Below are 20,124 nucleotides of genomic sequence, written 5' to 3'. Positions count from 1 at the left end.
ATGTATCATTGCATGACAAATCTGATACTAACAGTTGACGCAGAAAAAGCAATCTCGTGTTAAATTTTTAATATTTTTCGAATGTGTTGATGTTTTTCTGATTTTTTTAGCTTGGGACTTGGCATCAGCTGTTGATCCAGAATGTCTAGGTGTCTTGTGTGGTATTGTTGGTAAAATTGAACTGCAGTCCGTTGTAGACTGCCGTTTGATGCTCATAAAGGAAAGTGCCTCAGTTGGAGACTTACCAGGCGGTAAAACTGTTTATAAGATAAAATCGGTTACATTTCTGCAACTTGGACCAGCAGGAGATTCTACAGACTTGGGTCTTAAACCATGCAGAAAACATCAGAACAATAAAAAGGCAGGGACCTCCGGTGGTGGTATTTTTGATATACACCAAAAGGCTGCATTTGCTAAGACTTGGGGTACCATTAAGTCAGCTACTAACACAATAAAAAATACTACTCAGCAAGCAGCAGCATTAGCAACGTCTCAGGTAAACTTTCTGTGTAAGCAGTACTCAACAGATACAAGGTGTTAGGCACACTTAACTTTTATCTTCAAACATATTTTATTGTGTAATTTGATATCCTGATTTAGTTTGTAGTTATTCCTAGAATGTTTCAGGCATTCTGGACTTGGCTTGTTCAGGTTTGTTATCTGTTTTACATGACTGGTATGCATTCTTTATTTCACTAGGCAGATCGGCTCGTTTTTGTGTACAATAGAATATAATTTATTTTATTAACATTCCCTAGATCCTTCATAGGCCTAAACCAAGGATGCAGAAAAAGTCATAGCATGAATACAATAGTAGTCTTTAATATGAATACAGATTACATAGTTATGACAGTAATTTACAGTCAACTACAGTATTACTGCAAAAATAATTGCATAAGAAACCCTTACCACCATCTATAAATGGCAACAATTTTTGGTTGAGGTTAATTCTTCTATAGAGTAGGAGTGAGACAGGGGATACTCTTTTAGTGCTGGCTTAAACTTATTTATATGGTGATTCAGACTTCTTGTAGTGGGGTGAAAATTATTGAATAGCTTAATTCCATTAGTAAACTACTTTGGATATTTAATGAGTTTCGTCTCTTGTACATGAAGGTTATATCTGTGTCTTGTACTTAGTGGATATATGAGTTTGAAATTTTTCTATGTTGCCCACCACAAATGAATGCAATGAGAGCAAGATTTTGAAGATCGGAATGATACTTGATCGTAAATCTGTGTGATTATTTATTTTATTATTTTATTTTTTTAAATTTATGGAGGTAGCTGATGGCTGTTCTGTCATGCTGAACATTTATAGCAGAAAGAAATGTAAAACTTTTATACTCTGCGTTATACTTTGATGCTTTTCGTACTCTTTAGTATAATGGGTTGTATCTGAGTACAATGTTACGCAAAATACAGAATACATTTGATATTGGTTCTAAAAATGTCAATGAAAATGTTTCAGGTGAAATTAGGAAAACGACGAGATAGCAAAGAACGTGAAAAATTTGAACGCCGAATACTGGAAGAGCTGCAACGAATTTTCACAGAAACGGACTCTTTCTATTACTCTTTAGATGGTGACCTTACAAACTCTCTTCAGCGACAGTGTAATCTGAGAGAAAAGAATAAAGAATTTCTAAAGAACAGAGGACTCTGGAGAACTGTGGATGACAGATTTTTCTGGAACAAACACATGCTGCAGGATATAATATCATTGAATGTAATTTTTTTGTATAAGTTTATTGATTAAGCTGTTTTTATATAATAATACTTTGCTAGTTATATTGTTTTTGTAATTAAATAAAAGGTTCATTTATGTTTTCTTTCCAGTCTCCTCTGGCAGACCCTTGGATAGTGCCAATTATTCAAGGTTTTGTACAAATTGAACATTGCAAGGTAGAAATAGGATTTGATCCAGCGGTCAATGAAGCCTTAGAACCCAGATACGAGGTAAACAAAAGTGTGGTTGTGTGAGAGAGAGAATTTTATTATTTGTGTTTGTGCAAGTGTGGAAGAAACAATAAATAGCTACAACATTTTTCTGAAAGTTATGCATAAAGATCACTTTTGAGTCCTGTGTAGAAATTGAAGAATATTATTTAATGGATTTTACATTTAGGTACTGAACTGGATCACGTCGGGGTTGATCGGCGAGCTTTTGTGATCATTATACGAACAGGTTCCATAAAACATTTCTTAATTAGCTAATTAATTGTCAACTGCTAAATGGTTCTGGGTATTCTGTACGCCACGGTGGTCTAGTGGTCAGAACACTAGCCTTGTAAGCCTGGGGTTCCGGGTTCAATTCCCGGTGGTGCTCAAATTTATAACTTGTGTTGGGCAAGGCCGTGGTCTAGGCATCACGGAGTTTTCCTCCGGGGGCTTCCCCGGTTTCTCCGTGGCATCCCAACAATTACTCCACTCACACACAGAAGAAGGCAATGGCAAACAACTTCTGGATCATCTGCCAAGAACGTATATGAAGAGGTCCCAGTCCGAGAAAAGGATGGAAGGATCCTGTTCATATGGACCTGTCGGCAGACAGAACACTAAATAAATAATGAATATTATGTTACAATTTGTTATGGAACATTTTAGATTTATCATAAGTAGACTTTTGTTTATTATCTTGAGATATGGCAGCTCTTTTAAATATGAGATACGTTACCATCATATTTACTGAAAGTGATGCTTTTTGACTCATAAAATAATTTTAGTCAGTAATGGTCTGTAATTGAAAGTTTGTAAATGTGAAGTAATGTAACATTTTTAACCATTCTGCATCTGCCTAATCAAGTAACTTTTTTTATTCTTTTGTAATCCCTTATTACAGACGTTTACTCTGAGTCTCATCTCCCGTCGCAGCCGTTTCAGAGCCGGTACTCGTTACAAGCGACGTGGGGTTGATGAAGATGGAAAATGTGCCAACTATGTTGAGACCGAGCAGATAGTGTCTCATCACCACCACCAAGTGTCTTTTGTGCAAGTTCGAGGTTCTGTTCCAGTGTTTTGGTCCCAGCCGGGTTATAAGTACAGACCTCCTCCTCGTATCGATAAAGGTAAGGCGATTTATCCGTTCGATAAAATTTTCTGCCTGTCGACTGTCGTTCTGCATACTTTAAAGTTATTTCACACCCATACTAAATTTGTCAGCTGGAGGAGATTACCATAAGATATGGTGGATAGCTGAAAATTATTTATTAAATTGATTAAGCAATCATGGACAGCTGACAAGGGATGGCCCTCGAACTTTGTGGTTGGATTTAGGTTCAACAGTCCTTCATTATATTAAGTCCCTTGTTACAAAAAAAAAATACCTGCCTGTTGTTGTTTTCTGGGCTTATACGCTATGTAGTCTTGTAGGTGGTTATCAACATTTAGGTGGTTCATTTAACCTTCATCTTCAAGGTAAAAGGTGGAGGGGAGGTGTTTATCTGAATGTTGGTGACCACCTGCAAGACTGCACGGCATCACAGCCCTTAAGGTAAAATTAACGACGATGTTTTAGAAGTCATTTCCTTTGTAAAAGGAAAGAACCGCAACTACATTTTGGAACGACTGTTCTACTGTAATTTTTTTTAAGGGGAAACGGAGACACAGATGGCTTTTGAAAAACACTTTGCAGAGGAAATAGCCATTTATGGACCAGTATGCATTGTGAATCTAGTGGATCAAGCCGGAAAAGAGAAGATAATCTGGGATGCCTACACCAACCATATCCTCGCATATAACAGCCTAGACTTAACGTATGCTACCTTTGATTTCCACGAATACTGGTAAGTGGAAATGTAAATTAGCCAAGTTGATGCTTGGTTAAATTTTTTTATCTTTTGCTTCATTTAATTTCCTTAATATTAAATAATGGTTTCCATATTGCAGTTAATGTGGGAAGCGTACACACATGAATTTTTAAGTTGACAAATTTCATATTGGTAGTTAATCTCTTTATGGAAGTGCGTATATGTAGATGCAGACGTCGAAAGTCATTTTTCTTTTTTCCAGCCGAGGTATGCATTTTGAAAATGTGTCGGTGCTGATTGCCAGTCTTGTGGATGTCATCCGGGATATGAACTACTGTTGGACGGACAGTGAAGGCCAGATATGCAGTCAGAAAGGCATCTTTAGGGTCAACTGTATCGATTGTCTTGACCGAACAAATGTCGTGCAGGTGCGTTTTCGAATACTCTGTCTTCAATGCATATCCAGCATTTGCATTGTGATTTTTGAGTTTGTGACGAATACCAGCACAAAGCACAATCTTGCAGCTCGGTATTGTAATTTTGGCAGTGGTGGAGGGCAGACTGTTGAAAAAAAAAAGTCTTCAATCAAGGAGTACTTGAAAATGTTGCCGAAAGATTTCAGATTTTCTGCCATAAATATCTCTCTGATGTGCGCCATTGGAAGTTAGAAATTTTTAACCCACCTAGCTGCCGGTCACATGGTAACAGTAGCGAATTAAAAATAAGTAACGGAAAATGCTTCAAGAAGAAGACGTGTTTGCGAGATAAAGCTTGAAGCCAAGTTAGTTATACAGACGTTGCCCAGGATTTCAGAAATTGTTTATGATCGTAACATTAATTAATGTTTGGACGTGCAGACATACACTCTTTTTCATTTATTTGCATGAATTGTGAAAAGGGTCTAAAAACATTGTTTTGAAAATAAAATTTGACTGATTATTGTGGTAGGTGATTAAGGTCTGGATGAATTTCTATTTTATTTTGTTGTACATTAAAGTTTGTTACGGTGGTCTAGCGGTTAGAACGCTGGCCTTGTAATCCTGGGGTCTCGGGTTCGATTCCCGGCGGTGCCCGAATTTATAACTTGTGTTGGGCAAGGCCGTGGTCTAGGCAACACGGAGTTTTCCTCCGTGGCATCCCAACAATTACTCCATTCACACACAGAAGAAGGCAATGGCAAACCACTTCTGGATCATCTGCCAAGAACGTATATGAACAGGTCCCAGTCCGAGAAAAGGATGGAAGGATCCTGTTCATATGGACCTGTCGTCAGACAGAACACTAAATAATAAAATAACATTAAAGTTGTATGAAGATGATTTGTATTTACTCTCTATTTCAGACTGCAATAGCAAAGGCTGTGATGGAAATTCAATTCTCAAAACTTGGTTTGATTCCGCCAGAAGGAAATATTCCTACCAGCATTCGCAACACTTTCCAACTACTTTGGGCAAACAATGGTGATATCATCAGTAAGCAGTATGCAGGGACCAATGCTCTCAAGGTATGTAATGAAAAGTTATTTATTTGCAAAACTTACTTTGAGGGATCAAATTTTAATCGTATTTACAATTGATTTTTAAGAGCTTTAATTAAATCCATTAGGTCCTTCAGATCTCTCATATTACAGAAAAAACTGGGCCCTGAGGAGAATAATTGGAGCCAAGAGGGAGAAAGTAACAGGACAATTGCGTAATTTGACGAGTAAATTGTAATAGTTTATATCTTCACCTTGTTGGCTGAATTTGTTATAACCGATTGTTTTTAGGGTGATTACACGCGGACTGGAGAGAGAAAATTTACAGGATTGATGAAAGATGGAATGAACTCCGCCAACAGGTAAGTTATGAAAAACCACTCCATGCCTAAACATCCTAAAAATTTTCAGATTATCTTGAATTTATGATTTCATTGTGGAACTGCATTCCCTTGGTTGCAGGTCAGTCGGTGCATTTTATTAATTTATTTAGGTGTAAAGTACTTTGAGAATGTGGTGTAAAGATTATTTATTATTTTAGTAGATTTGAAGTTTTATTTAGTTGAATTATATTAAAATTCTCAATTGTTCCATCCACTTGTCTTTATCAGCAAACTTATCAGGTAACTGCATTTGTTATAATATTTGTATTTAATTACATAATTAGGTGACATTGGATTTATGGTTTACAAAACAGTTTGTCGTTGTCAGTGAACCTGAAAAGAATTTACATTTAACACAAAAATGACTTACAATTTTTTATGTTTGATGTTTCGATTCTGCTGTCTTGTGTTTTGCTGACATTTCATTGAATTTGACTGTCTCAATCTCCGAGGCAGAGTGACCTGGTACCTTGCAGATGGAGATGGATTCTCTGACAAAGTCAGACTTTGCAAGAACCTAGGAACAGTTTTGACCTTATAACTTTTTACCTTTTTAATTCATACAGTTATTAGAGATACTCTGTTATAAGATGTCATGTGCTCTATCATTTCTCATGATGAATTTTATATAAATTTTTATACATAAAACAAACAACAAAAACAAACAAAGGTCTTGAAATATATATATAATTTTTGAAGAAAGTACTTAAATTTGAAAATACTTGCTAGCCAGAGATGTTATTTATGTATCAGATATTACTTGGGTCACTTTGTTGACTCTTATCGCCAAGCTGGTATCGACATAATGCAGGGTCAAACCGTCGATGATGAGGATCTCAAGAACTGCACCAGTGAGTTACAAACTGCAGCTTCTATAGTGCAGGCTCTGGTACCATCATCTCTGCCTATGTACATGTCAGACATAGAATTTGGTCTTGAGATGAAGTTCATCAACGCATTGTATCACATGACAAGGTGTGTGTCTGCCATGACTCCCACTTCCTGTTACCTTGCATAAATATGACATTTTTTTCTGTTGTAGTTATATAAGTAATAATAGGCAGTGATTGGAAACTCAGTTTATTCCTGCAAAGTCAGCCTGAGGACGTTGCCGTGTGAGAGAGCATGGATTGGTTGTGTTAGGACAATTAAATTAAGAAGATTGGAACAGGACTTTGCATACAGGGAAACAGGAAATGCATAACAATTTTGATTTAAAGAATGTAATGAAAAAGGCCTCTTCAGAAACCAAGGCATAATTGTAAGGATAATATTAAAGTGTTTATTGAAAATGGGTTGTTAGATTTTATTGAACTGGTTTGGGATTGGGTCTCATGGCAGACTTATGTGGTAAATGTGGAGTCGTTGGTTTACGTACTAACAGAAATTTGCTGAATAATAAAATAACTCTTGACTGCTCATCCTTGCTACTTTGAAGACCTTGCAACAGGGAACTAGTGAATGAGTGGGTTGGCTGCTTATGTAACAATATGTTTGAACGCTGAAAATGAGCAAAGTTTTTCGTGCAATAAATTTTCTGGCACAAGTAAGGCAAATTGGAGTCTAATATTTTAAAAGATTACAGCCCCCATAAATTGTATTAATGTATTCAGCTTGTTTATTTAATATTTTTTTCTTGGTCGTATTATTGTACTTCAAATAGTGGTTGAAGTGGCCGTAGATACGGATAAATTGGTAGTTTAATACAGCTGAGTCATATTTTTAGATTTAAGGTGTGAATCTAGCCCAGTGCCTGATCAGAGGTGAGAACCAAGTATTTTGGTCTGTCTCACAACTTTGAGGCAACAAAAATGACTGTGGATCAGTTATGGAGTGAAGGTTCTAAGGTTAAAGTCAATGTGCCTGGAGAGAAATTGCCCGTTTGCCAGTTTATTCATCACAAATCCCACATGTAATGCTCTGGATTTGAACCTGAGCCCCAGCAGTAAGAGGCTGTCATGTAACTGCCTTTGCTGTGGAGTGGCCCCATATTTTTATGATTTTGGGATTAAAGACTGGGATAGTTTGTTATATTCAGTGTTTTCTTTCACTTTCCTAAATGCCACCTAATTGCTCTGCCAGGTGCAGACCAGTTATTTGTAACTTCTGTAAATTATCTGAGGAGTTTTAACATTTCTATTATGAAAAAGTGAAATTATTAGTTATTACACATTAAAACATCTCTGACTACTGCCAGACCATGTTTCTACAGCACATTACCAAAATATGCCTTGTATAAATTTATGACTACGGTAAATATTTCCTATTATTTACTTTAAAACTAATAGGAACAAATAATTACCTTTTACATATCGGTAGTTTTTGAAACGTTGAACACTATACAGTAGGACATGAGGGTTCTTCTCTGTTCTTGCTTCTGTACATTTTTTGCTTCATTAAACTAACGGGTGTATATTTTTGTTTTATTATGCAGGTATTACCTCAGTCGCTTCAAGGACACATACAGACAAGCCACAATTGATATGATGCTAGGTGAGTGTTACTAGGTCATAAAGGTGAAGAGAATTTGTTTATTCAGATTTTGTGCTTATAGTTTAAAAACAAACAAAGCTCTCCTGCTACGAGCCGTAATGTTTTAACCTTTGGTTTGGTAATTGCTTTACTCAGACTTTGTAACTGTATTTTCTCACAATTTCTTCCATGCCTGTTGGAATTTTGCATCAACATGTGAAAGCAGTAAAAGAGTGACTGATATTATGCCACGTCCTTGTGCTATGAGGAAAGGATTTTAATGTTGCTATGTCAGAGTGCATGAATGGGCAGTGATGGAATGGTATTCTTCTTCTTTTATGGCTCTCCGGTCCGTTTTCGGTCCATGGCCTCCTCAATTCTCCTCTTCCATTCGGTCCTCTGTTAGGTCAGTCTGTCCCAGGCTTTGATCGATGTTTCGAAACATCTTCCTTTTTACGGCGCAAGGTTGTTAGCCTTGCAACCAACCCCCAACCTGGAGGACCAGGGTACCTGTCTTAGTCTGACCTCTCCCCCTCGACCAATCTGGCTAGGGAGGCCCTACCAGTAGCTCTTGGGGTCACTGAGGTACTCAAGTCCCACCACCACGACAAGGTGCAGGTACCATTAAGTGGGGGATGGAATGGTATTGACAGGGGAAAACTGAAGAACTCTGAGAGATACACGCCCCAGTGCCACATTGTCCTCCACAAATCCAGCATAGACTTTACTGGGAGTGAACCTCGGCCTTTGTGGTGGAAAGTCGGCAGCTAACAACCTGTGCTGGTCATGTCACCAGGTTAATAAACCTTGTATAATGCCTAAATGTGATGTCTGTTGTAGGTAATCCTGTGTCGGAGGATGTGTTCAGCCAAGAGAAGGCCGATGATGAAGTGGATGTTGCGGCCACCGCAGAGCACGTGAAATTACTCATTGAAGATTGTAAAAAGATGTTGATTAGTGACACGGACATCATTCTGGGAGCGTGGGGACTCATTGATGCAGACCCTGTGTACGTGTTAACTCTGTTAGAACTAAAAGGTTCAATACCGTTTTGCTAGTGCAACCCATTTCATAATATAAGGATGCATTTTCTTAAAATACATTTCAATATCATCCTCTCATATTTAATGTAGAGATATGATAAATTATTTACTCTTAAATGTTGAGACTTTCTAAACTGGTAAAAACTGTTTTGAATCAAATGGGAATGAAATAATTAGTTCATACAATTCAAGATAAAAATCCAGCACAATAACAAATTGAACCAAGCGCGGAACACGTAAAATATACCATAGAGACAAAGTTGCAGAGAATAAATATCCATTCAGTTTTATAGTATTATGTACTGTGTTCATTTAATTGTACATGTACGTCTAAATTTAGAAGCAGGCAGGCTTTGTGATTTTTAATCTGTTTATTAAAACAGTTGGCAGGTTGACATATTATACATAATATCTATTTTGTTTATTTGTGTGCCAAATTAAAATGTGAATTGATATTCCAGGCAGTCTGTTGTGTGAGCAGTAAAGCTTGTAGAATTTAGTAACATGTGAACTCAGTGACCCCAAGAGCTACTGGTAGGGCCTCCCTAGCCAGACTGGTCGAAGGGGAGAGGTCAGACTAAGATAGGTACCCTGGTCCTCCTGGTTGGGGGTTGGTCGCAAGGCTAACAACCTTGCACTGTAAAAAGGAAGATGTTTCGAAACCTCGATCAAAGCCTCGGACAGACGGACCGAATGGAAGAGGAGAATTGAGGAGGCCATAGACCGAACACGGACCGGAGAGCCATAGAAGAATAAGAAGAATTATTGCAGGCCATAGATCACGTATGCAGATCTGTATGATTTGGTTCTTGATGAAGGTGTCAAGGAATGTGTGTTTTGTGTTTCAGATCTGGTGATCCAACAGAGACAGAAATTGACACAATATTGATCCTTACGAGAGATTCGTATTATGTTGCAGAGTAAGTTGCGTGAAAAGTTATAAGGGCCAAACAGAGTCAAGTCTGCAGTTTCTCAGAATTTATATTAATGTATTCAGTGCTTTTTGTAGATAAAAGGCAGCAATACTTTCAAGTTATGTTTGACAGTCTTAGTTTATTCTTATTGCCTCTTATGTTTTGAAGAAAAGATGCTAGTACTGCGTACTGGTGTTTACCACCACAAAAAGGCACTGAATATGCTAAATAGTGTGTGTTAGCCTAGATTTTGTGAGAGGTTAAGTCACTACATTTTACACAAAATCATACTCTTCACTGTTTGTCCTTTTTGAGTGTAAAAAAAACATGGTTTTTACCAGTACTTTTTATTTGTACCTTTTGGAGGTCAATAAGACGCTTCATGCTGCAGTCAGGAAAAATCCTAACTTGACAGTTATCTTTGTATGCAGTGGAAGATTGTACCCACCCTCTGACCATAGGGGTATGTTTTTGTATGTGTGATAAGTTTGTAAGTTATTTATATACAGGGTGAGTCAGAAGTTTGTTTACAAACTTTGTGTGCATGTTCCAGGATCAAAAATAAGAAAAAAATGTTCCAGTGAACGTGGGGTCGCAAATGTTTCATTTTCGAAATAATAGCCAAAAATAATTTTTAGTGTATGCCTTTATTTCCAAGTATGAGGACAGGGATGTTTATTTATAACAGATGCTCAGAGGTTGTTCCTCCATCCCCCACACATGCACAAGCAAGATGTACACAGCAGGTTTTCCTCGAATCATGTGGCATGCATTCTGCACACGTTCCCATAGGTCGTCACCATTGTTTATGGGTGTTGCATAAACAACGGACTTCAAGTGACCCCACAGATAAACGTCCAATGGAATCAGGTCCGGTGACCACACTACTGGGCCACCACACCCAATCCATCGGTGAGGGAACTGTTCATTGAGATGATCTCTGACGCGATGGGAGAAGTGTGCTGGGGCTGTGTCGTGCATAAACCACGTTTGTCTTCTTGTATTCAGTGGTACATCTTCAAAGAGACGTGGCAAGTGTCTTTTTAAGAATCGCCGATATGAAGGTCCTCTTAGACGCGATGGAAGCATGTGTGGACCAATAAGCATGTCGCCAACAATTCCTGCCCAAACGTTAATTGAAGATCTTTGCTGGAAGCTGGATTCAATTTGACATAAAGTAGTTCATTGAAACTTATTTTTGGCTATTATTTCGAAAATGAAACATTTGCAACGCCACGTTCATAGGAAATTTTTTTCTTATTTTTGATCCTAGAACACGCACACGAAGTTTGTAAACATACTTCTGACTCACCCTGTATACTTGTAGGTATGATGATCAGTTGGATAGAGTCACAAAATACCAGCGCATCCTGCTACAGGATCTGACATTGATTGAATTTGGATTTCTGGAGCACGGTGGCCCGGTATCACTGTTCAAGCAGACGTCAAAGACGGGGAACCACTGCATCAGGCTGAATTATAGAGTGGCATCTGTTCCTGGTTATTTTCATGTATTCAGATCCACAAACCTGAGGTTCTTCAACAACATGGCTGTCGGAATCAAGACACACGAGGAGATGATCGGTACGGATAGTTATCAGATGTTTGCTTATTTCTCTTTGCAAAATATGAGTGAACTAAATGTGCTATGGGGAGGTCATATATGAGTTATATATCCCAAGCTTAATCTTGTTTTGGCTTTTACATTTTATACAGGTTTATGGCTATATACAGAACTATTTAGCTGACTGCATTTAAAATAAATTTTGATTGCAGACTTTGATATTTTTATTTTATAATCGGGGGTCCGCAGTGGCCGCGCGGTCTGAGGCGTGGGCCGCGTGCTGCTGTGACTGTAGGTTCGAATCCCATTCAAGCCATGGTTGTTTGTCCGCGTTTTTCTGTGTCGTGCTGTCCCGTGTACAGGTAGAGGCCCTGCGACGGGCCGATCCCTCGTCCAAGGAGTCCTACCGAACGTCTACAGATCGAGCCAACGAAAAAGTTGGGACCCTCAGTGCTCAGGCACTTGAAGAACGGGTCGTTCCCAGTGTCTAGTATTTTATAATCAGAAAATTTATAGAATATACAATTTTAAATTCATTTCACTGAATTTTGTTTATTTCATGACTGTTTATTACACGCAGTTGTTACTAAGCGAATACAAACCGTCAAATACGACTTCACGCAGAAATTATTTTATGTAGCTTAGCATGTTTTTTACATAACGTAATAAAGAAAAATACCCAAGGAAGTCAAAGAATTAGATGAAACATGTTAGGTTTAATTAAACACTTGTTATGATATAGTGTTTAACAGTTTTAATTCATGTGGTAATCCCAATAGTTCCCTGAGTAACCAAAGGTAGCAGCATGTGACACGTCATAATACCATAGAATTTAGGTATAAGTGTTCTGTGTTCATCCAAAATTTAATTTACAAATATATTTTTGTGCATTCTTATTGAAAGTTTAATGAAATACGTGTGTAACCTTAAGTACGACAGTGACCTTTATCTTTCATGCATTGCACTACCACGCTGTTAAACTCTTAATCCGGAAGTTAAAATCCAGTCGGCAGCCCCACGCTACAGGGATTTAAATCCCTGTTTGCCTGTAATAAAGTAAATGTTATTTTCTTTTACAGAGTCCTTGAAAGCAATATGTGAAGCATTTATAGTTGCAATTGAAATAGCCCACCTTCCACCTGTAACATTCAGACAGAATAAGTTGGACAAGCGGAAGAGCAAGTTGTTAACTTCGGACAGTAGCAGTTTGCTGGGACCAGGAAGTTACTTGGATGTGACCCGTCTGCCCCACATGACTCGCAACGTGTCCGAGACCCAGCTGTCGTCGCTCAAGAACGTTGGTACGAAGGCCTTGAATAACGTGACTCAGCAGTTTAATAAACTGAACAAGCTTGGACACAGTTTCAACACGAAGAAGTCAAAACAGGCTGCAGATGACGAGAAGGGCAAGGTAAACACGTTACTATTCAGAAGATTACCTTTTGATATGGTTCATCACTGTCACTTCAAAAGCTTTCCATTGAACCCAAGCCTTTATTTGTAAATTAATTTATTTTACGTCTTTACCTAATTGTCCCAAAAGGCCTCTTTCTTTGAGTTATTCTTACCAACATTTTGTATGCATTGGTTTTCTCCATGTCTGCTACATTTATGCTAATTGATTTAATTGTCAGTAAGTCATTAACAGAATACCAGCGTTCCAGTTATATGTATTTTAGTCAGTTGTGGTCTATACTTAATGTACAGTGTGTCCACAAAATCCCTTCGGGGTTTTGAATAATTGTGGCGCGCAAACAAATTGAGCTAGCCACATGCGGTTTGCGGCAGATTAAAGTGAAACTCTGGAAGATGGTGCTCCACCTCATTGGGGGTCTGCAGGTACGGGCGTAACTAGACAGGACATTTCCAGGAAGATGGATCGGCAGAGGCGGTCCAATGCCTTGGCCTCCACGTTCACCAGACATAACACCACTGGATTCTTTCCTGTGGGGTTATGTCAAGAGAGATGTGTTCCGAACACCAGTTAACGGACTTGATGACCTGAAGACCCGTATCGGGAACGCGATCTCGGCTATTCCAGCGGACGTGCTCCACAGAACGCGGCAAGAGCTCGAATATCGTCTGGACGTTCTCCGTGCTACCAAGGGAACCCACATCGAGGTCTACTGAGGTTAGTAAAAAATTCCAGAGTTTCACTGTAATCTGCCGCAAACCGCATGTGGCAAGCTCAATTTGTTTGCGCGCCACAACTTTTCAAAACCCCGAAGGGACTTTGTGGACACACTGTATTTTATGGTCACAGTGAATGACTAAAAAATGTTCAGAATCATAAGATTTTCAAAGGAGGGCAGTAAACATTTCTGTAATTACTTCTTGGACCTATATGTTGGAATGACGTACTTGTTTCAGAAACAAGGACCAATTTTCACTGTCGGAGTTCCAGATAATGCGCCACAAGATGCAAACTCTACATTTTCAGTTTCAAAGCATTCCAGTGATGAAGAAGAAGAGGTAGCTCCTTTTGAATACGTTCGGCATCATCAGACATCGTTCTTGTCTCAACAACAGGATCCTCTGTGTCAAACAAGAACCGATCTCTTTGCAGAAGGGAAGTTCACCGATTTGTTCCTACCCGATGTTGGAATTATCATGAGTACGAAGGTTAGAGGTAATGTAAACCATTCCTACCTTGATACCCACAGAATGCTGGATCCATTTCTCCGTTTCCAGCCATCCGCGGCACCTCTAATAGATAACGTTTCTCTTTCTCGAGTAGTTCAGAATGTTTCTATCCATGGTCATGTTCTTACTCATTCCCGCACAGATTTAAGTCTCGATATTTCTAGTCTTGTTCCGCCTTTCTCATCTGCTGGTCTTACGACGTCTAGAAAATCTTCTCTAACCCCAAGCCCCCACAGAGGTGGTTCAACAACACCCGAAATTACTATTGAAAATACAACAGCTGCTCAAGATGAAAGATCTGCTATAATAGCGGCTTTAAGAGCTGATAAAAAGCCTTTCGTTCCAGAAGATTCCCGTATGAAGCAGGTACAGTCAGAAGGAGAGCCAAATGAATCGGGCTCCAAATCGCAACAAACCGAACTGAAAGCGAAATTGACTCCCCCGAATACGCTTCAGCTTGCTCGTAAGTTGTCCCTATCCTCGGATGAGGTGGACAGAAGGCAGGGAGGCAGGGGTAAAGAAGACAAAAATACGAAAGATCAAGGCGAGAAGAATGCGGATCCGTCCTCAAAGAGCGCCCTAACCGGCCAATCAGGGCAGCTCGTCGAAGGTCAGAGGTCGTCATCCGTGCACGACGTCAGCTTGAACATAACCTCGTCACAGAGCGAGAGCGCGATTAAAACGATCCGTAGCGGAATTACGAATGTCATCACGAGTCCGGCCGCCGCGACCAAAGATCTGGTCCTGTCGCCATTCTCAAAATTTGCTAAAGGGATGCAGAACCTTGGTGCAAATTTAGATCCTAGAAAACTGAAAGCCGGCAGTTACGTCAGCACGGGAAGACACGTAACGGAACATCAGATAGAGGAACACAGGAAACTTCAAGAGAAGTGGAAAAACTGCGGAACGAGGCTTATTGCTCTGTAGAATGGAGGTTACTGTAAGGAGAGGTTATCACCAGATGTAGAAATCAGAAATTAAGGACCTTAGCTTAATGATATGGCGATCACAGTAACGTAGACTTGTAGATTAAAGACGGGACGTCAAGAATCGGTAGTGACTTTGAAATGTCGTAGCTCTCCAGAGTAGCTTGAGTATCGGATAAAAATTTATGGGATAATATTTTGCGAAAGGTTTAAGTCATAGTCTGATTACAGTTGTAACGTTAGTCATCTCGGCCTGCACAAATTTAGTGAAAGTACTTGTCGTATTTTACGCGGAGGTAACGTACTTGTAATACGATGGAAATATTAATGTTGATTCATGAGCTTGAAATTTACTTGGGGTGTAAGTGTCCGTTCGGTCCTATCCCCCGCTAAGACAGCGGAGGATAGGACCGAATAGGAGAGGAGAATCGAGGAGGCCACGGATCGAATACGGTCCGGAGAGCCATAGAAGAAGAAGAATGAATATTTTTCTTGACGCTGCGTCAGAGTCGTCTTATGAATGTGATTTATGAGGCATAGAGATCTGTGTTTTTGGTGTGGGTAGGGGGAGGAGTCCTCGATACGTAGTGGCGCCCGGGATATAGAAGAGTCGTACATAATATAAAATTAAATGTGTCGCAATAGTCAATTATAATGCTTCAGTCACTGTATAATCAGCATGTGAGCCAGATATACAGAGTTAAAAATAGCACAAAAAATGTAGTTGTGTAGCGCGTTCTGTATAGTACGTTCAAAAGTGTGAGAAATTTTTGCTTTTTTTTTTTTTAGGATGAACGTTGCTGTTGGTGAATAGCACCTCGAAGCTTGCTCAGCTGATGATAAAAGTAATTAGTTTTATAGGATTGCGGGTATTCGTAACAAGTCCTTGCGTTTAATATATATCTTAATTAACGCCGAACTGTTGGTAAAACAACGTAATATCGCACTGTAAAAATGTAGCCTTGGCGGGGTAAGACCCCAGAAGGTAACGAAAGTACGGGAAGTCCCCGAGTTACAAACGCACTTGACGACTTATACTTTGTATTTTGTACGTTGCTCAGGGTTCAGTTATTTTTGAATTGCAAAACAGTTTTCTTGCGAGTAAGCGGTTTTAAGAATAAAATTATCATTAAAATTTTTGGGCTCTATAAAAATTTCTTAAGTAAGACTACGTATTTTTTTTTAAACTTGGGTTGCATCGTACCAACTTAACAACAGAAAAGTCCGTGAATGAAGAGAACGCTAGGCAGTGCCACGTGGATATTTGCCGGCTTCTCGTCGTGGTTTCCCGGGTCGATCCACAGGGTTTTGTCATGGCCGATGTCACACTGGGACAGATTTTTATACAAGTCGTTCATTTTTAATTCATGCTTCATCTGTGGGATAGACAATTGGACCATTAAGCGGCCCATCCACGTACGAGTCCGGCTCGGCTCGGGTTCCATCGAGCCAGACTTGCTTTAGTGGCTGCAGTTCCATCGAGACGGTCGAGACGTAGTCTCACCTCACCACCACAACAGTAAAAATGATAACATTAATAAGGAACCACTAAGTATTTGGTGCTATTATTTTCGCAAAGAAACACCGCTTAATTTAATGATATATTTATGTTCTATGAATGTACGCAGGTAAATCTGTATAGAGTTTTAATTTGTCTGCTGCGTTAGTTGATGTGGGATGCGACGTGCGTCAGTGACTGGGATGACTTCGTTGTTCATGTACCTGCGAAGATATCCATCGAATGTCTCGGTTTTGGCAGTGCCAGTACTTTATAGAACACGTACAGTCTATGCACGATATATTAAACAAGTTAGTAATTTATGCAGCGTAGGTCATGTTAGCGTCGCATTAGGGAGCGTAAACCGACGTAATATTTCGCTGTTTGAGTTTGCAGTGGACTGTAGAGTGTAGAAGTATGAATGTATGTAAGCGCGCTGGTCGTCGCGAATTACCAGAATTTTTTTTTTCAGCTGGTTGAATCAGTTGTCCAACTCTAATTAATTATTCATTGTCTTAAATAAATTTTGTATCTCGTATCCTCCTCCAGTATTTTTCTTTTTTTGTTTCATACGGGTCGATGGATCAATTTTTATCTTTAGCGGAATTTAGTTGGAATTTGAACTTTTCACTTTGTATACGATAGAAGGTAAAGAAACAAACACGTTCTATTATTTTTTTGTTGTTGTAATTTTGTCGTGCGACGTAAGTGACTTTATAATGAAGTTACTCATGAACACCAAATCAGTCATTCAGCCCTGATGATGGAAGCAGTGTGTTCATCTGAAATGTTGACAGTGCAACAACCCACAGGATCATCTGTGTATGAAAAGTAATAGAAAGTCTGAAGGGAAGAGACCACTCACAAATGCTAGGTGTAGATGAGAGGATAATATTAAAATGGATGTACAGGGTGAGGTTGCATGGGCGCTTGTGAACGTGGTATTTAGCCTTAGGGTTCCATGTAAGGCGGAGTTTCTTTACAAGGTGAGTGTGCTGTCATCTGTCCGTGAGGTTGATGACACTCGTGCTTCTAACAGTCCACGTGGTTAATTAAAGTAGCTATTGCCAGTGTGGCAGGAATTAGTTTATGCCAAGGCGATGTTTGAATAGCGTAGTAATTAGGTGCGCATGCGCGTGTATATATATGTGCGCATGCGCGTGTATATATGTGCGCATGCGCGTGTATATATGTGTGCTTGCGCGCGTGCGTGTACTCGGCTCAATTAGGTTCTATTGTCTGTGGAAACTCGCAGATATTATCAAAGCAAATGTTCTAAACAAATTTAGTACATGAATAATAATAACAATAATAATAATAATTGTTAGAAAATTAATATAAAAAAATGACACTTCCCTTCCCTGTAACTGCACAGATACAATGAAACGTTTTAATAATATTATAATATTCATATTATTTATGATTGTTTCATCTCTCAGCAATGTAAAGGACCAAGAAATCTCACGCAAATTTTAAAAATAAAAAAAAAAGATAATATTTTCTGTATGCTTATTAGTGGCGGCAATAATATAAATGTAATATCTGTTTATATACTCGTACGTAATAATACGATTAATCATATTTGTTTAGTACCAGATTGATATTAAGTAGTATCGTGCTTTAAACTTTTGCTGTCATTAAATTACAGAATCGCTTGAAATATTTATGTAACGTAATTTATATCGGGTAATAAAGTACGTAAGGTACTCGTATATTAAAAATTATATCAGTATTTTAAATTTCATTTACCAACAGAATTTTGAAAATTATGTTAATTGATTGGTACCTACTGCTAGAATTTAATTATAATTTAATATTTTTTTATCGTTCGAGTACCGAAAGAATTTTGTTGAATGGTGTTTACAAATCAATCATTACCTGCATTAAGAAAATATATATTTAAATTTAAGTTTTTGTAATTGTATTCGTTGTATCATCAAACCACATTCTACGTGCAGTATTATTATTGATTACGTTGGAAGTTCGAGAGTGTAGGATGAGTTCGTGGATGAAAGAATCTAGGTGTGCGTGGTGGAATGATATTAAAATTTTGTTAAAATAAATAGTTTAGTAGGTTACGGAATTTATTTTGTGGCTCAGGATTGAATTCGGTGGTTCACTCCTTTGATGAACGTTTTGAATTCATCAAATGGAGGAAGTTTCTTGAGTAGCTGAGCAACTGGAAGTTTTTCAAGTACTCGTTAAAATTAGTTAGGGAGGAAAGCAGCTTTTCAAGTTTGCAGAAGCAGTATACCAAAATTCATTTCAACAATTTTTTTTTTCGTGAATTATATTCTAATATCGTAAATTAATTTTTAATGTTCTGTCCTCAGATTCAGAATTCAGGAAAGTATTTCTCGTCATTTCGTTAAAACACTCACGCATTTGATTCCCGTATTGCACAAATTTGCGAGTTCTGTGTTGGTAATTTTCATTAGTGTTGGCGGAAGTTTAAGAGGCGCTCGCTGCGTCATCGTGTTGATGGTGGAGGCAGCAAGTGCCTCTTAAAACTTCGTAAACTTCCGCCAGATTACGTGGCCAACAACGCGGAAGACGGTCGTGTTCGATGATTTCAAAATATTACTGTCTTCAAAACTGCTGACTTAATAACGCAAAGAGCTTAATTGAAAAGCTGATAGTTGCTGTTCTGGTAGAGAATTTTTTTTGATTTTAAGGAAACCTAAAGTTTATGATCATGTTTACGTAGGTTCACCTTTGAACCTGTTATGAGCCGGTTAAATCCGTTCCACCTGTTCGTACCGTCGTCGTCTAAGATCCGTTTTAATAATATTTTTTGTACCGTTCATTCCAACTTCTCTGGCATTTGCCCAGCCAGGACTTAAATATTTCATTTCAGCTGATGAGGTTTAGGCTAACAGATCTCAGCAGATTGACGTCATGTGATACGTCTGACTCACGTTCTGGAATTAATCGATTTGAATTATTGCCACGAACCTAATATTCTGACGTGATTTTCTTCAGTCATGATGTTCAGATGAATCTTTACTTTCCTGTTCACAATTTTGCTCATTTTTATTTTCATGAGCTTGTTGTTATACGTACATAAAATTTGCATATGAATTATTTGTAAATAAAAGACACAATTTTCTTATACGACATTTTGTTTTTAGATATCGTAATTTGATAGAGATTTTTTTTTTTTGCAAGCCTTCAGAAATAAATAATTCAAATATTCTAGTCTGTAAATATTTTGTTATTTTTATAGATCTGTTAATTATTTATATTTTTATTAATGTACTTTGAATTGTTTAATGCCGTGTTTGGTGGCTTTAAGGAATTGGATCGTACGTATTCTTCGTATGTTAGATTTCTTTCAGATGGCGTTAATTCTCTCTTCAGCGTTACGTGTGATAAGTTTATGTAAGTGTTACTTAACAAGTTGTCACTGTTAAGTTGTTTTAAGTATAATATGTGAAGTTTTGAAAGGTACTTTA

The 20,124-nt window shown here is 38.3% G+C and overlaps 1 protein-coding gene across 6 annotated transcripts in view; it reads left to right on the top strand.

Moving 5' to 3' along the window:
- sp3 (phosphatidylinositide phosphatase spermathreecae) overlaps positions 1 to 20,124 on the top strand; it is a 25,533-nt gene extending 5,409 nt beyond the window's left edge. For 2 of the 6 annotated variants that reach the window (XM_087340141.1, XM_087340142.1), the window contains exons 3-17: positions 111 to 496; positions 1,472 to 1,729; positions 1,840 to 1,959; positions 2,843 to 3,068; positions 3,593 to 3,785; positions 4,012 to 4,177; positions 5,092 to 5,253; positions 5,518 to 5,588; positions 6,363 to 6,584; positions 8,044 to 8,102; positions 8,922 to 9,090; positions 9,973 to 10,044; positions 11,366 to 11,622; positions 12,682 to 13,013; positions 13,973 to 20,124. In XM_087340141.1, coding sequence (XP_087196267.1) covers positions 111 to 496; positions 1,472 to 1,729; positions 1,840 to 1,959; positions 2,843 to 3,068; positions 3,593 to 3,785; positions 4,012 to 4,177; positions 5,092 to 5,253; positions 5,518 to 5,588; positions 6,363 to 6,584; positions 8,044 to 8,102; positions 8,922 to 9,090; positions 9,973 to 10,044; positions 11,366 to 11,622; positions 12,682 to 13,013; positions 13,973 to 15,172 — 3,893 coding nt within the window. In that variant the 3' untranslated portion in view covers positions 15,173 to 20,124. The remainder of the gene's footprint in view (positions 1 to 110; positions 497 to 1,471; positions 1,730 to 1,839; positions 1,960 to 2,842; positions 3,069 to 3,592; positions 3,786 to 4,011; positions 4,178 to 5,091; positions 5,254 to 5,517; positions 5,589 to 6,362; positions 6,585 to 8,043; positions 8,103 to 8,921; positions 9,091 to 9,972; positions 10,045 to 11,365; positions 11,623 to 12,681; positions 13,014 to 13,972) is intronic. The other 4 variants (XM_087340143.1, XM_022064840.2, XM_022064841.2 and 1 more) reach the window with 3 other exon arrangements.

The sequence above is a fragment of the Zootermopsis nevadensis genome, unplaced genomic scaffold (genome assembly GCF_977971745.1).
Source record: "Zootermopsis nevadensis isolate Lab colony 2312 unplaced genomic scaffold, Znev_1.0 Znev_ptg000061l, whole genome shotgun sequence".
NCBI lineage: Eukaryota > Metazoa > Arthropoda > Insecta > Blattodea > Termopsidae > Zootermopsis > Zootermopsis nevadensis.
Note: the sequence above shows the minus strand (reverse complement) of the source record. Positions and strands in the feature narration are given on the sequence as shown.